The 17,355-nt window shown below is 44.6% G+C and overlaps 1 protein-coding gene across 2 annotated transcripts in view; it reads right to left on the bottom strand.

The window, feature by feature from the left end:
* Positions 1–316: 316 nt before the first annotated feature.
* The window catches only part of UBXN8 (UBX domain protein 8), a 311,380-nt gene continuing 294,341 nt past the window's right edge, over positions 317–17,355 (bottom strand). Inside the window, exons 7-8 of one of the 2 annotated variants that reach the window (XM_086961932.1) lie at positions 8,860–8,934; positions 317–1,141 (exon numbers count right to left, since the gene is read on the bottom strand). In XM_086961932.1, the coding sequence (XP_086818058.1) occupies positions 980–1,141; positions 8,860–8,934 (237 nt within the window). In that variant the 3' untranslated portion in view covers positions 317–979. The remainder of the gene's footprint in view (positions 1,142–8,859; positions 8,935–17,355) is intronic. The other variant, XM_086961933.1, reaches the window with a different exon arrangement.

Raw genomic sequence — 17,355 nt, 5'->3', positions numbered from 1 at the left:
AGACTTCAAACTTTGGCTAAAACCATGTTTTCCTCACATTTCTGCCTTCCTGTTTACCCATTTCTAATATTTCCTACAGCTGTGTAACCTCTCGCTTAAAGTTATCTTCAAATGTGTCTACGTGGATGTCAATGGCTGCTCCCACGCCTCTTCTCTTATTATCATCATTAACTTGCACAGAAAAACTCAAGATGTATTGAATTTCATTGACTGCATGTTTGCGTTTACTTTGCTAGTAAACATTCATTAAAAAATACAATATAATCTCACATTAGATTTTGTGTCTCCATTAAAAATAAATATCCCTACATCAGAATAGTTAAGAAAATATTTATTCCAGAAGCAAAAGTAGGACAATCCAAGGCAAAATGTTCACCCTTCCTTTTAAAAAGGCTACACACAAATGAGTATCACCACCAAATAGAATAACAAGGACTTGAATGAACCCAGAAAAGCTCCTTAGATTTAATCAGGACACCAGCATCCTGTGACAATTTAGGCCTGGTATACACATGATTCCACCAGTCTATCCCCTAACATTTAAAAACAGTGCCTCACAATTCAATCCTAAAATATTCTGTCAAATCTAGGCTTGGGAGACACATGATTCAACCAGTCTGTCTCCTAACATTTAGAAAACCATGCCTTGCATTTAGACCCTAAAATTTCCTTTTTTATAATGCAATATATATCACTATATATTGCACTGGTAAAAGCCAAACTGTGACATCAAGAAATCTAAATGTTGTGCTTCCCATAAATATTGATTCACAGTAGGTACCCCTTCTCCAGCAATACTGTTTAGTGTCACAGAAATGTATCACTGCACAGAATAATCTCACTGATAGAAACTTCTTTCAATTCACTGGGTTGAGCAAATAATATGAAGTTCCTACATGACGCCTTGTCTGACATTCACTGCCTTTATCTAAATGGCATTCACAGATTTCAGGTTTCTGCCATCACACATGCAGTGGTTTCAAGCATCCGTTTGGTCAACAATGAAAACAGAATCTGTGCTTATGCCAACGTCCTCTAGGTTGAGCCCTTCTTCAATTTCAAGATTTCTTCTTGGATAGGGCGTGCATAATGAGTATATGGAACTGTGATAGCCCAGCTTCATCATCCAATCCAGCAATACCTTGAAAAATAAAAAATAAATTTTAGTATTTAATATAAATGTAATGATATAAAATGTAACTTTAGTAATGCGAAAAAACAGTGCAACCTTGGAGGATATTATTCTTTGATGTAAATAATAGCAATATCTGGATTCAAATCCCATGCCTTTTTTGAGACAGCGGTCCTTTTCTGGGAGACTATGGAAGCCCATATATTATGAACATGACGGAAGTTATTTCCACTTGCAGCAAGTCATTTTTTGGGGAGCTGTACTGTGTAGAAACTTTGGACATGCAATGTTAGGACAACCAATTTGCCTTATTTCGAAAGTGTTCAACTGAGTTTTCGGAAATTGGACCACCAAGCCCATTCTACAAATAGAAATTCAATAGAGAGAGGACTGAAGTTGGGATAGGTTTTAAAACTTAAGAGTGTCCAAATGTCAATGGCAATCTCAGAAAATCAAGTTATTTGGTAGGGGCAGATCTACCAATTGAATCACATGCATGAAGAAAAATACAAATATTCTTATATACTACTTATAAAGTACCTGTGTAATAAATATCCTGTAATACAACTGAGGACTAAAATGATTTAGGGATAAAGGTGGAAGAAAGTGTTAAAGCAATATCTTCACTCAAATGTGGATTTTTCCTTGATCCCTGCCCCATGTGCCTTTATACATATGATGGAGCAAGGATTTGCACGTAACGCGACTTGTTTGAATTCAGTCCTCTCGACATAACGTTAATGTACTAATCAACATGTTTGTCCTATTAATATTGCATTACAAGACATCTAAGTGAAGCTTGCATAAGTGCTTTTACTAACGATAATCCGCTTGCATTAATATGGCTGCTGCTACGCGGGATTTCTTACTGTGCATGCGTCTGTCACACTCATGAGACATGACATACTCTGCTTATGGAGGGAATCTTTTGCTTCTGCGCACTAGAACTAAGATGGCGGCTCTGTGTTACAGCATGCATGAAGCTTGCACTGCTGCTTTTGCCAAGCTGTTCATTCTGCTTAATTCTAACGCAATAGTTAAATATAAAGTAATGGGAATAGAGTAGAGATAAGTGGTATACAGTGCATTCATTTATTTTCTGTGTTCTAAAACTGTTTCTTTTCTACTTTTCATGTATCGAATTCTTTGGGCCTGGGAGGTGCTATTACTCCACCTTGAAAACCCACACTGCGCATGTCAACCTCCAGAAGGAGATTAAGTCATTCGTCATTGAACCACAGCCAAGCTTATAGTACACTAGAAGATGTGCCTGGGAGCGTGAACTTTCAAACCCAGGAGAGGAAGCTGGACTGTACAATACTGAACGCTATTGTTAATTTTAATATCATCAAGAAAAGTTTAATTTTGGTATGGTGTGATAACCTCTCCTCTCTTCTTGTCCAATCGAAATTGGGGATCCTTAAACTTGCAACATTGGGGGGTTGTACACTGACCTGGAAAATAGTATAACTAGGGTAGGCTTAGTTATCTAATTTGTCCGACTTGTCCGAATAGCTGACCTGTCACTGACCCAACGCACTCAATAGGTGATCAGGAGCAGAGGTGCTGGTGGAGCCCTCTGTCAGAAGGTTCGAAACCCAGATCGGGGTTTGAGATCTGAAGTGCTGGCGAAGCACTTTGTTGGAGAAATCGATAACTCTTACCGGGTTCTGGCTGTTAGCTGCAGAGAGGGAGTAACGCAGGCGTTGCAACTTAAACTGCGGGTGCTTATCTTAGCCTGAGGTGGTCTTGTCCTGATCCAATTTGGCTTTACCTGTCCTGATTCTGATCTGCACCTGTTTGCCTTTATGGTGCCTGCACTTTCGGGGTTCTGTCCTTTAAACTGACCTGTGGCCAGGGTTAGTTCTTCACACCATTCTAGGTAAATATTCAATGTGGGTATGTCACTGTATTGTTTCCTTCTCTCTTCCCAAACTAATGTCAAATGCGTAAAGACTGCTTTATAAAGACTCTGCATATTTTCATTCTAATCGTTATTTTCCTAATTGAGAATTTTCTATTGTTCAATGCTTGAATTATGACATTTTAATGATTTTAGATAAAGAGTTTAAACCTTTTGCGAGTTGTGGTTATTTTAGGAGTGCAACTGGTATTATCCTACCTATTATTCTAACTCCTTTGATCCCTTAGGACTTTAGGTACAGATGACGAGGATTGGTAAGTCAATGGTATAGATCCTAAATGAAATTTATAAATCACTGATTAGAGTAAGTGCACAGGTTACCTGATTAAATCTCATCATATGTTGTTTATCGGCCCAGGTGAGTATGGTAATCTGAGTCGGGTGACCTGCGCGCTCTATCACATGCATGGATGTCACATCCAACCAGTAGGTGTGTGACATCAAAAACACCTCTTTACAACAGGCAGAATATAAGCCTGGCTTAAAGACACAATGGTTCTGAATCTTTTGAAAAAGTGTCGGCTAGTACCAGTAACCTACAGTTCTAGCTTTTGTCTCCTGGATATGGCAAAGATACTTGAACACCATGCGGTGCTCCAATTGTACTCATTTTCGAAGAACATGGATGCCTTGAATGATGCTCAACTGTTTTTAGGCCAATAAGAAGCCATGACTTAGCTTTAGTAACAGTGGCAGACACCTTCAGATTGGTAGTCGGTGTCCTCCTTTGTATTAAACAAATTAGTAGAATTTGACACTGTTGGCCACAGCTTCCTGATCACCATTCTCAAACAGATTACAATTGTGAAGATAGCACTATCATTCTTTGAGTCATTTTTGGACGGTCAAACAGGAGTCTGATTAGCGCCTAATTAACATATGCCTCGTGAGCACAGCCAAAGTACATTCAATGTTCAGAATTTGGGATAACACAAATTCTAGTTTCTCATGCAGCTAATACAGTAATATTGCACAAACTTGGTTGGACGTGTAATTTGTCTTCATGGTGCACAGTGCTGCTGGGCAGCTTATATACACCTTTTCAAGTGCATCGTGGAATATATCGTAATGTGTAATCAAGCAACACAGTGATACTGATCAGTCTCACTTAATGTTTACAATCTATAGTCCCTGAACGGTCCCCAGATGTCTTTGGGTCTAGCTTGCAGGGACTGGAGAGACCTGCACAACTCTGCTCAGTCTTGCAATGTATCACCCTACCTCTTTAACATCTATTTTACACCTATGCTGACAAGACGCAACAGATTTAGCAGCTTTAAAATAACAAGACACCAGCAACAACTCTCCAAATGGGCCTCTTCAGAGTCAGCGATTAGCTGGGGAAAATTTGGTTGAAATTAAATTAAAAAAAGACAGGAGTAATAGAAGTAGGTGAAAGCTTGGAAGTCTGAAGTAATGATAACTTCCTTGAAGAGATGGTTCAGTGTCTATTATGATGTGGTTTAGCTCAGGCTTGTTGTTTCTTCTCGTGGAAACCGGGCGTCAGATTCCACGGGTTCCTTTGTGTGAGGGACAGTTACAAACTCGACAGTTGACTGCTGGCCAGTTTAGGATTGGGTCCTGTCGACGGTTGTACCTGAAAGAAATAAACTTTAGCTGAGGAACCCACTTACCTTGCACCAAGTTTTAGTTCATTTGACTAGGATCTGTCCAGTCGGTACCGTCGGCACATTGACCTGGTGTAAACCCACGCATTCTCTGTGATCTTCAAGAAAATCCTGCCGTTCCTGCATGTCTTCGGCCTACTGCGCACCATGGCTAGTCTCATCTCTCTCTTGGCTGTATCCAAGCGCGACTGCTTCAGCGTCTGGGAGGTGTGTTTCCGGCGGGCTCTAGGGGTGGAGCACGTCTTTCCACAGCGTCTGTGCCTGTCCAGGATCGGCGGATCTGCACCAGCGGAGCAAGGTTTAGCAGTTCAGCTTTCAGGCTTGTATTCCAGTGACCGATCCTGCATCTACGACCGATCCTGCGGTATTGCTGCCACAACTGGAGCTTCGCCACTTGATTCAGGTGATATCTTGAGCGGTGACAGGCACACCCTCTCTGCATGCTACCTCACTCTTGGTGACACGCACACCTTGTTCTTTCTCTTGTCAATTCCACCAGTGACACACACACCTTGTCAGCAACAAGCTTGTGTGTCCTCCTCAGTGACACACACACTTTCTTCTTGGTTTTCATGGTGGTGATTTATTAAGAAGAGTTTTTTTTTTACTGTGACACACACGCACCTCCTGCAATTTTGGTACCCTTACCATGGGAGAAGCTTCTGATATTGCCATGACCCATGTCTCGGTAGCTCCACCACTATGTTTTTTTATCACAACTAGGCTCTCCTCCTATTATGTGGGAGGACTGGATTATAATGTTTGACAATTATATATTGACGCTCTGGATGGCCAAGACTTCTGTCCATCCAGGAAAAAAGCATTACTTCTAAGTGTATTGGGCAATGAGAGTCAAAGAGTATTTCATTTTCTCCCTGAAGTCACAGAGCATAATGGTCAGCCAGTTGTAGATGTGATTGAGAAGGCGAAATACAGGTTGTGTGTCAGGTTTGCCCAAGAGTGGACGAATCTATTGATGAGTTTGTGGCAAGGTTGCGTAAACTTTCTATGAAATGCAAGTTCGGCGTCATGACTGACAAACTGATTTGTGATCAGTTGATGATTCAATGTAGGTCAAAGATAATTCTGGTGTGTTTTTGGACTGCTAAGAATCCCACATTGAGAGAGGCCATAGGTATAGCTAAGGTGTTGGAGCAGTCTGCATCTTGCATGCATCGTACAAGAAAAGAGAAACAGGACGGTCAGACAACTGCCGCAGGGACAAGTGCGGTTTCCAAACAAGGTGATACTTCTGTTGTGCTGAAGTATAATGGCAATACTACTAGGTATGGAGTGTTTAATAGGCAAAATACCAGGGTGTGCAATCGTTGTGGTACCTCCCATCATACTGCTAAGATGTGCATGGCAAGCAATCGCAATAGAGTTTCCCTGGTTGCGGATGAGAGAGTGTGTCAGAGTGAATCTGGCGACAAAATTCTTATGGTTGGAGATATATATGAAGTGGGGCATGGAAAGTGAGGATGTGCGGCAAAAGGTTAGACCCAAGTCACTCTTTACCATAAATGGTCATGAAGTAGAGCTCATGGTGGATACAGGGTCATTGCATACCATCTTTGTGCTCTGGTAGTCTTTGGAGTAGTTGGAGCCGAAGGATATCGTTCCTGTTGAGTTTCAAGGGAAGTCTACCTGCAGTTTGGGTTTCATAGATTTTGAAATTAAGTTTGAGGGACGCAGTACTAAGGGCTAAGTGTATGTTGCTAAAAGTGGGCCACCTATCTTGGGTTGGCTCCATCAGTATGATTTACACATCCTTGTGAATTCTAGGGCACCTTCACAGGTGATGGTTGTTGACCAGGAATCCGTGGATAACATGGTGCGTGCAAATGTGAAAGTGTTTAGAGAAGACCTAGGCTTGTTGAAGGGTTATGCACACAAGATACTTTTGAGGCAAGGAGCCATTCCTGTCCAACACAAGCTCAGGAGGGTCCCTCTGATGATCAGGAATGAAGTGAAGCGTTTAATCCAAGATATGTTGAAGGAAGGTGTTATAGAACCTGTCAAGGCATCTAGTATGTGTCTCCTGTAGTCAACACGCTCAAAGCTGATGGGTGGCTCAGATTTTGCGTGGATTTGATTGCTAAATCAGAACATTGTTGCGGATACTTACCCTCTACCAAACATAAACAAAATGGTGCTGTTGCTCAAGGGTGGTAGATATTTCTCCATGTTGGATTTGAAGAGCGTTTACACCAGATAGAGCTGCACCAAGACTCCAAAGCTCTTACCGCCTTTATTACAAGGGACGGCATCTACCGGGACAGACTATGGAACTCAACTGACCTCCAGAGACATGCAGAAATTCTTACTTAGCAATGGGGTAAACACCAATGTACTTTCCTTTATAATCCTCAAGGCAACGAAATAGTGGAGAGAGTAAAAAGAATGGTCAAGGGGTAATTCAAAGGCCGTGTGTGTCTAATCCTGAAGTAAAGGAAATGGTTGATGAGATGGTTGGGGCGAATTGAGCCACTGTACAGGAAGGGTGGGGTAAGCCCCCCCCTTTGAAGTCGTGAGGGGGCGAGTTCCTAGAGACAAATTAGTTCCAGTCTTGAGGATCAGTGCTTATCCCTTGAGGAGGCCATGGTGAAAAGTAACACTGACCCTGGTGATTGGGTGAAAGTAAAGACTGGTAGAGTTGCGAGGGGTCTAACCAAGTTTAAGGCCCCTTCAAAGTTAAACAGTCTTTCAACTATCAAGTGGTATTGGAGAATGGTGAACATTTGAACACGCACAGGGGTGTGTTATATCAGAAAGTTGGTGCTTGTTCCAAGGTTACTGATGAGTTTGTTAATGGCTCCTGGTTTATGAAGGACTGCGATTTCACTGGCAATGCTCTTCCCAATCACGACCAGGAGGAAGGAAGGGTTTCCCTGAGGGATGTGGGGTATTATGAAGTTCCTGAGGCTTCTAGGAGCCAGTGTGCTGGTGAATGTTTTCGTGGCAAGGAGAAAAGCATGAGTTTGCAAGCATCCTGCATATCTAAATGACTATCTTTGGTAACCCTTTATGAGGGGTTGTACCTTTTTCTCTCACCCGTATTACTCACTTACATTGCTATATTTTACTTGTTTAATTGCTTTGTTTTTGTATTTCCTTCATAGCTTTGTCATTGTAATTTCTTCACGTTTTCACCCATTTCTCATCTTTTCTTCTATTCTGTACTCCATGTAATATTTTCAGTTTCTACTTCTCCCTGCTGTCTCTGAAGGAGAGGAGATCTGTTATGATGTGGTTTAGCTTAGGCTTGTTGTTTCTGCTCGTGGAATATGCCGGAAGTCAGATTCCACGAGTTCCTTTGTGTGAAGGACCATTCCGAACTCAGCAGTTGACTACTGGCCGGTTTGGGATCGGCATCATGCCGACGGTTGTACCTGAAAGAAATAAACATTAACTGAGCAACCGACTTACCGTGTAACAAGTTATACTTCAGTGTCCCACCCTACAGAAGGTGGTAGGGAACCTGAAAATAAAACCGGATGATGACCTTACAAAGAAGCATCATGTGTAAACTCCTATTTAAGAACCCTCCTATGAAATAAAATAACCTATCTCTTAGAGAAAGGATGCCCCTCATGAGAGTTGTGGTTTTTAGTAAGCTCAAAGGACTAGAGCAATGTCCTATATTCAGAGCTTGCCATGGGCCTTATGCAACCACTTCAAACAACTGTGGCTAGTTCAGTAGAAGTAGAGTCCTGCCCTTTTGAACACTAGTTCAAAAATTTCCAGTGTTTCTTATCACAAAGTAGGCAAGGCTAGGCAAAAAGAGAACATGTCATTGGAGATGTGTCCTAGTTTTCTCCAAAACACACAAAAAATGCACTCTATTTATTTTTTTAAATACTTACAATACATTTGAGGGTCCAAAATTACCCTGTTACTGATGAGTGAGAACTGTATACTGAGCTCACTCATAAGAAGCAAGTAATTACTTATTTGCAGAATCAAGAAAACGCAGATCTTAAATATGGAATCTGGGTATAGCTACCGGAATTAGTCTTTGGTTCTTTCTAAGTACATTTTCAAATCTGATGAACTCTTGACAGCAGTGCCTCCTTCAGTTATCCCTTAATTTTCTGATGCACCATTTTGGCTTCTGGCTATGAGCAACTAAGCCGACTTAAGCACTTTAGCGTTTCATCTGGTACATTACTTACTTGAGAGTCGCACGTCTTGAGAAACCTTCTCCTGAAGACGCGTCCACAGGGGCACCGCAGAGCCACGGTAACTGCCTGCAAATCAGAGCAGTCTCAGTGAAGTCCCAGTCACAGAAGAAATTATAGCATGCTAAAATGGTTAGTCGTGGAGCCTTATCCCAGTAACTCGATCACAGCAGCAATCAGCAAAGCCTACATTGCTTTGACTATTATGATGTCAACATTTCCCACACATAAATAACCTAGTTTCCCATGTGCCCCACAGAAATTACAAGCAGTTCTCATAGATGGGTAGACTATAGAACTAAGACCTGTGATGACTACACAACATGAAATCACCCTATAGATCAGCAAACGTCTTGGAGCATGATTGATTACTAATTTCTAACAAGAGATTCTTTTAAGACCTTACTGTTATGCACGGCTGGACTGGCCGTAGCGGGTAGCGGGCATTTTGAATTTGAATTTGAATTTTTAATTTAAAATTATTTATAAAGCGCGCGTACACCAGCGGTTTCATGGCGCTACAACTAACAGGTATCTGGGCGAGGGAGCTGGAGCGGAGTTTAAAAGAAAACAAGAAAACAAGAGAACAAGAGCTGCTAATGAACTAATTAAAAGATTTGGTAAACAGATGAGCTTTGATCTGTTTCCGGAATAGTGGATAGAGAGTTAAGGCTCTAAGCTCGAGAGGCAGGGAGTTCCAGAAGAGCAGGGCAAGGGTTGCAAATTTCGAACCTCCCCATTTCTTTCTCCGGAACCGCGGGACTGTGAGAAGGGATTGGGTGGATGAACGCAGTTCCCTGGAGGGGACATAGGGGACGATCTCAGATGAGATGAAAGCCGATGCCGTGCCCAGTCGTGCTTGAAAGGTGATGGAAGCAAGCTTAAACTGGACACGGGCACGGACAGGAAGCCAATGTAAGGACTTGAGGAGGGGAGTGATGTGGTGAGATTTTGAAAGTTTGAACACCAGGCGCGCCGCCTGGTTTTGGATCTGCTGCAGACGCCTTAAGCTGTATGCAGGTATACCTGCATATAAGGCGTTGCCGTAATCCAGGCGGGAGATGACCATAGCCAGGGTGATCAATTTCAGGGCGTCAAAAGAAAAAAAAAAAGCGGGACACCTTGCGTATAGTGCGCAGTGAAAGAAAGGAAGAAGAAACCACAGAACTAACCTGAGAGTGAAGGGTGAGTTGAGAATTGAGTTTAATGCCCAATGTTTTTACTGAGGTAGAGGGGACAGGTGGAGGGCCTAGGGAAGAGGGCCAAAATAAAGAAGACCAGGGGCTGGATGAACCACCCGTCAACACCAGCTCAGTCTTGTCTGGGTTGAGTTTCAGATGGTTGTGGTTCATCCAGTCCCGGATATGGATCATGACAGATTGAAAGTTAAGAACAGAAGTAGGGGAAGAAGACAGATTGAAGACAAGCTGGAGGTCATCCGCATAATTAAACACGGCGACCTCCATTTGCTGCAGTGAGAAAATAAGAGGGGCAATGTAAAGATTAAACAAAAGGGGTGAAAGGGAACAGCCTTGGGGGACCCCGCACTGAACTTTCCGAAAGTCCGCAGTGAAATCACCCAGGCGAACTGCCTGGGTGCGGTCACTCAGGAAGGAGGATAACCAAACCAGCGCAGTGCCCCCGATCCCCGCCGCCCTGACACGGGAGAGCAAGATGGTATGGTCAACCATGTCAAAAGCGGCTGAGAGATCGAGGAGAACCAAGGCCTGGGTCTGGTTAGTGTCCATTCCCTCCCTGAGGTTGTCAAGGACCGAAAGGACTACGGACTCCGTAGAGTGTGCGGGCGGAACCCAGCCTGGCGGGGGGCAAGGGCCCCGTTCTTCTCCACAAAAGAGCTCAGAGCGCAGGTGACATGGCGCTCGAGCACTTTCGCCAGGAAAGGCAGAAGAGAGATGGGGCGAAAGTTGGCGGGGACTGAGGGGTCTGCGCCCGGCTTTTTCAAGATGGGGACAATGACTGCTGTTTTGAGTGGTTTAGGTACCACGCCTGGGAGAGAGAGCTATTGAGGAGGTGAAGGGGGGGGGTCTGGACAAGTAGTAAAGAGAATGTGGGCAGGGCAGGGATCTAACGGGGAGCCGGATTTGACGAGTGGAATTATGGAGGTCAGGGATTCCTTGGTCAGAGAAGGGAGGGAAGTGAGTTGTCCCTTGGGGGGAGGACACTGGGGATCCACAAAAGTAGGAGAGGGGGGGGGGATATTGGCTTTAATGGTGGCTATTTTCTGAATGAAGAAATTGTTGAGGGAGTGACAGAGTTCCTGGGAGGGGGTGGGCTTTAGAGTGGTTCTATCGGAAAACGCCAGGTTATGCACAATCGAGAAGATTTCCTTCGATTGGTTCTCAGCTGCGAGGATTTTTGAGGAAAAGTAAGTTGTTTTAGCCGCCAGGATATCCTTTTTATATTGAGTCAGAATGTTGATAAACTCCAGTCGCAGTGAGGGGCAGTAATTTCTCCTCCAGGCCCGCTCCGCTCGACGCACCGCTAGTTTGGTGGCCTTGAGATCTTCATTAAACCATAGGTTGGCGTCCTTCTCCCGCTTAGAGGTGACCCGTTTCAGAGGAGCAATAGAGTCGCAGCCAGAGGAGAGCCACTGTTCGATGGCCGTGACCTGGGAAAGGGTGGATAGACCTTGTAGGGAGGGGTGAGAGGTGGTAAGTAAGGTGGATAGATTTTCCAGGATCTACACGCCCCCAAGCGCGAACCCAGATGTTCTTAGGAAGTGGGGGCTTGACCGGAGGGTGTATGGGAAGGACATATGAAATCAGATGGTAGTCAGACCATGTACAAGGTGAGATGGAAAGGGACTCTACGGGACAGTTCAAGGACCAAATCTGGTCTAGGATGTGATCCTTGATATGGGTGGAAGAGTGGATATGAGGTGTAAAGTTGAGAGATTGAAGGGTCTCTGAAAATTCTTTTGAGGATGGGCATTCTGCGGGGTCAGAGGGCCAAAAATTAAAATCACCCAAGAGTAAAATGGAGGAGTTGTTAACTGTGATCGTGGCCAAAACATCCAGAAAATCAGGGAGAAACAATAAGGGGGATTGAGGGGGACGGTAGGTTAATATGCAAGTGAGGGGGGGGGGCGTTATGGAAGTGGTACGGATAGCTAGATACTCCGTAGTGGCAATATCTGGCAGAGAAAGAGTTTGAAAGGGGAGGTCAGTTCGGGCGATGACCGCGACGCCGCCCCCAGCTCTGCCATTTTGGCGATCCGGGCGAAGAGCGTAGTATGGGGCTGGGAGAGTGGCTATTAGAGCTTGAAGGGAGTCATCGCAAAACCATGTTTCAGTTAGACAAAGAAGATCTGGGGAATGAAGGTCCAGAAGCACCGATAGTTCGTGCGAGTGGGCTACTGCAGACCGGGTGTTTAAATAGTATGCCGAGAGGGTTTTAGAGGTTCCAGGGAGAGCATTTCCTCCGGAAGGATGGGGGGGGGGGGGGGGGGGGGTGTGTTGAAGGGGAGGGATGGCGAGAGAAGCAGCAGGAGACAGACCGAGAGAAGAAATGCGGGAACAGATAGAGGTTGGTAAAGGCCATGGGCCCCGGAGGCAGCGGAGTTGGGCGGGGGAGTAGGTGATAATTTGGGCAGAGTGACGTGCCCCTAGCCCCGGACAGCCGCGGACGGGCGCAGACGGGCTTGCCTTAGGCATGCCTTCGGCGCGCAATTGTCGCGCCCGCTGCGCCCGTCCGCTGCGCCTCCGGCCCATACACATTGTTTTATAGGGGCGTCAAGAGGAGGAGGAGAAAAGGAAGGGGGCGTGGCCGGCAAAGTGGGCGGAGCTAGCTCGCTCGCTGTTGATGGCGGCAGCGAGGGCGGATTCCCCGTGACAGCGTCAAAATCGGCTGTCAGGGGGTCGACAGTCAGGCAGGAATCCTGCTTAGATGCAGGTCAGTTAAAAACACACAATTATACAGAAATGATTTTTAAAATAGGCAAATTAGCAGCGCTCCCGGCTTTCCGCCTTTTTTGCTGGTGGGCTGGAAGGGTGGGGCTGGTTTTGGAACAGTAAGGGGGTGTTTTTGTTACTGGGGCCCGGCTTTACAGCAGTGCTGCAATATAGGCCCTCTGAACAAAAGCAGCAGCAGTGCTTCACACTAGCTTCTTTCCTTTCACAAGAAACACATCCACACAGGAAGTAGTGGTCTTCCGTGCCAAGGACAACCATGGCAGTGTACGCTTTTGAAGACCCAAAACATATTTTTGCTTTTAGCTAAAAAATACATTTACTGAAGAGAGCCCAGAAGATTCCCAACAATAAATATTTGCAAAAACAAGACAAAACAAGCATTGACAAGGCAAAAAGCCTGGCAGCCAATGCCAGGCCTACGGGCTTTCCCAATCCTTTTCTCACATATGAGGCAGTTTGTGCTTAAGCCTTCACATCTTTTGTCTGCATATGATATCCAGGCCAAATGAGCATTTTTTTTACCGATATGTTGGAGATTTTATAGGTACTTTTTTTATTTGCTCTACAGGGGCCTGAGAAATTAACCAAAAACATGAGATATTTTTTTATGCGGGAAAGTGCTGTGCAGCAAAATTACCCCCTGTCCAACTTTCAGAAACAGAGTGGAAAACATATATATATATATTACCATAATGGGAGAGTCACGTTCTAATTGCACATAACTGGAGTTTCTTGGTGCTGATGAACAAAAAAGTAACCAAACAGAATATGCTGGCTGACCATTTGCAAATTAAACAACCACACTCACATTTGTGGAAAAGACTAGCTGATGTTTTCCCTTCTCCAAACTTCGCAGACAATATGTTCAAAGACTTTGCAGCCATTACCAAGAAGGCCCTACCACCTACACTTCATTCTCGCCTGTGGTGAGACAACATATAGCAATTATGGTTCACAGGTATCAACGCAGGGGAGGGGTGTATCTTTTAAGTACACAGGGGAGCTGATGATAGTAGGGCCCATGCGGGACACAGAGGGCTGGGTGCCCAGACAGGCAATCAGAGGGCATTTGCAAGAAAGGCACAGGGTGGGATCATGGCAGGAGGCAGGGTGGAGTTGCAATGTTTTATTTAAGGAGTTTTATATAGCGCTAGCCAGACCCGAGGGTATTGGAGCACTTTACAACAGTTAGAGTACAGGAATCCCACATAATCATCTATACTACTATTATAAAGAGAGAACTGTGTCCTTTGAGCCAGGTAAACTCTAAAAGTACACCACTAATCGCAACACCCAATACAGCGTTGGAAAGGGGGGTCCTGTAGATGGACATAGGCTGTAAAAAATATAAAAATAAACGTTATTTAAAAAAACAATAAAAAAAGTAGTCCCTAAGAAGTAGCGCCGGCCGTGTGCGCTAACAACGTGGACGTGCGTGCTGACATCATCTAGCGCGGGGAGGAGCGGTGGACAGCAGCGGTGAAGTCGGGCTGAGATACATGAAGCGCGGGGAGGAGCGGAACATGTGCGGCTCAGAGAAGCGATGGGAGGAGGCAGAACGAGGAGCGGTGAAGTTGGGCTGATGGGAGGAGGCGGAAGGAGGAGCGGTGAAGTCGGGCTGAGGTACGTGTGCGGCTGAGTGAAGCGCGGGGAGAATAGGAAATGTCGTGGCGGGCGGAGGCCGGGCTGGAGTGCACGCAAGGCGGAACGTGTGCGGCTGAGTGAAGCACGGGAAGGAGTGGAAATGTCATGGCAGGCGGGGGCCGGGGCGGGAGTGCACGAAAGCCTGAAATGCTGCCCCCAGCCCCCTTCTGCCCCAGGCAACGCTGGGGTGGGCTGATAGTAGGTATATAAATTGGTTTGAAAGTCCGGCGTGTAGTGCAACATTGAGGCAGAACAGTCCTGAGAGCCTTGCAGAGTGCACGATTGTCTTGAGCAGAAACATTTTCAGGGAGAGGAGGAGCTTGGAGGGCGAAAGGGTGCTAGGAGGAGGTAGATTATGGTGACAAAGTGTCATGGTGCTGTGGAATGCAGGTATGTGCCCTTCAGCGCTGGTTACCTGTCCGGGAAGGCAAGGTTGAGGTAGAAGTCTTTTAGGAGTTTTTTTTATTTTACAAAGGACGGGATTGTCTTAATGTCTGTTGGGATGGTGTTCCAGATTTTGGGAGCGTTTCCGGTGAAGGATCGTGCAGTGGTATTCTGTTTGCATGCTTTCAAAGGATTGAGCAGAAGGGAGTTGGAACTCCTGTGGTTCCTAGTCAATGTCTCAGAATACACCATCATCCTGCAAGCAGCAGGATTAGAAATGCATATGGTGCGACCTTTAAGGTGCAGTGCTTGTAAGAGGTTATCTTCATTTAGCAGCTTCCACCCTGCAGACATGACCAGTGCTGATAAGCACCTACTCATGACCGGGATAATTTTAAAGGTTGATACTGAGTTAGGAGTTAACTTTTTAATGTGTCAATTACTTTAAAATTGGTATATGTACGTAAAAGAATGATAAAATCACAAACAAAAGATCCCATTGTCTGGGATAGTTAATACCCTGGTAAAATGTGCAGTAAAGTGCCTAGAGTTTCACATAGTGTAATCAAGAGAAAACAAATAAAACCGTAAAAGAAACATATGCTACTCAGAGAAGCCGCAACCATGATCAAGATGTGCCTGCGGCATGCACTCGCAGTTTGATGGAAGTAAAAATGTTATTCATAAACTTGCCAAAGATGGTCCATTGACACGTCAGTTGTCAAATAGAAGTTCCAAGCGTCCTTACAAGCGGAAATCCCGAATTTTAAGACCATTGGCTTTAGTAAGGTGCGTCGTGCATGAAGAAGTTTCGGGCAGTAAGAAAGAAGATGAAGCATCGCCTCTTTCTTATAGATGCAAAATCTGCAAGGATCAGTCCTGAAATCCGATCCCTAGCTGGAGCGAAATTCATTGATTGGTAAGACAGTCAGTTGCAGGGGGGAATTGGAAGTCTGATCCCCATCAGTGCAACTTTCCAATAGAATTGCATTCACATTCCTTCATAGGATTTTTCAATTGAAGTACCTGCAAGCCTAGATCGAAAAAGCCTCGAGAGAAATCGGGCCTGGTTCGTCTGGATGGTTTTTACATCTGAATACCGAATTACGGAGGCGGTTAAGGTGTCCCCCTGCACGTTTAAATTTATGAACACCCTCTTTAAATACGGTGGCCAAGGATTGTCCGACTTCGAGAAGGCCTCTTGGAAGGCAGTCTTCAGAGTGCCCGGTTTGGCTTAATGTACAGAATAATATTTAAGAAAAGTCGCCTTACATTTGAGATCTTGCTCAGTTAGACCAGATTTCAGGCGAAGTAATGAACGACGGGTGATTTTTGGGAGATGGAATTATCTTTTTTAAGCAGTACATTGTAATCAATCTAAAATAGAAGTGAACATCCCTGGATAAGCTTGAAGGTCATAAGAGAGAGTAGGTATTAGCTTGGCCATTCTAACTTAAATGATGGGTTCCGCTGAAGGTGCAAAAAGTTGAGAGTTTAGTTTGAATAAGTAGAATATGACCCCAGCAGACTTCCTGGCTATGTGTTTTATCTGGAGGCCGGCCTTGAGAGCATCTGAGAACCATACACCTAGGTAGTTGTAGCTTGTTGTCTGTGCGATGGTTAAGCTTTCTAACTTCCATCAGAGCATTGCTTTATACCTAAACCTCCCAAAGGTTATTACCTTTAATTTATTGACATTGACCACCAACTTTTTGTCTTTGTTGTATCTGTTTAGTGCATCAATAGCACGTTGCATGTCTACTTTGGTATAGTAAAGAATCAGCAAGGGATCCAGATATTGAATTATTGGAAGTCTTCTTGAGCCAATCCTAGGTGGGATGGTCTTAGCCTTATCAAATGATTTCTAAATCAGCAGTCTAGAAACTGAACAACATGGGGACTAGGACACAACCTTCTTTTAAGCCCTGATAGGTTGCAGTTTGATGTGTGGCTAAGTTCTCCCTTCCAACTCTGATGTGGACCCATGTGTTTGTATAAAGCGAGATACTTGCTTTCAGTACGGTGGAAGAAATTCCCCACTCTTCTAATTTAGACCACTGTTTTTAGATCAACTGAGTAATCAACAAAATATGCAAATAAGGTCGTCCAGGACAGTTGAAGGGATCGGCCAACCAAGTGAGACAGGGCTACCCTGTTATCCAGCAAAGACAAGTGTCTTCTAAATCTAGTTTGAAAGAAGTGCCCAAGACCCAAACTCCTTTAGTAGAATGTTGGCATAAGCTATGGCCTACGTGCCAATAATGTGATCAGGTACTAATTGCTTGGGGTCAGGGGGTCCCCTTTGTTGTGTATTGGCTGAAGGATAGACCCTGCCCAAGAGTGGGGAACTTGGGCAGATTGAAAACAAGCCGTAGAGAGGGGTCTTAGTAGGTCTGCCCAAAAATCAACATCCGATTTAAAAAGTGAGCCTGGTAGGCCATTGGGACACGGCTCCCTGCTTGTTCTGATGACTTTGCACACGGCTGTCTTGTTGAAAACCTCACTTCGATGCAGATTATGTTCAAATTCA

This window comes from Lissotriton vulgaris, chromosome 3_1 (assembly GCF_964263255.1).
Source record: "Lissotriton vulgaris chromosome 3_1, aLisVul1.2, whole genome shotgun sequence".
Lineage (NCBI taxonomy): Eukaryota > Metazoa > Chordata > Amphibia > Caudata > Salamandridae > Lissotriton > Lissotriton vulgaris.
The sequence above is the reverse complement of the archived record's forward strand: the minus strand, read 5'-3'. Positions and strand labels throughout refer to the sequence as shown.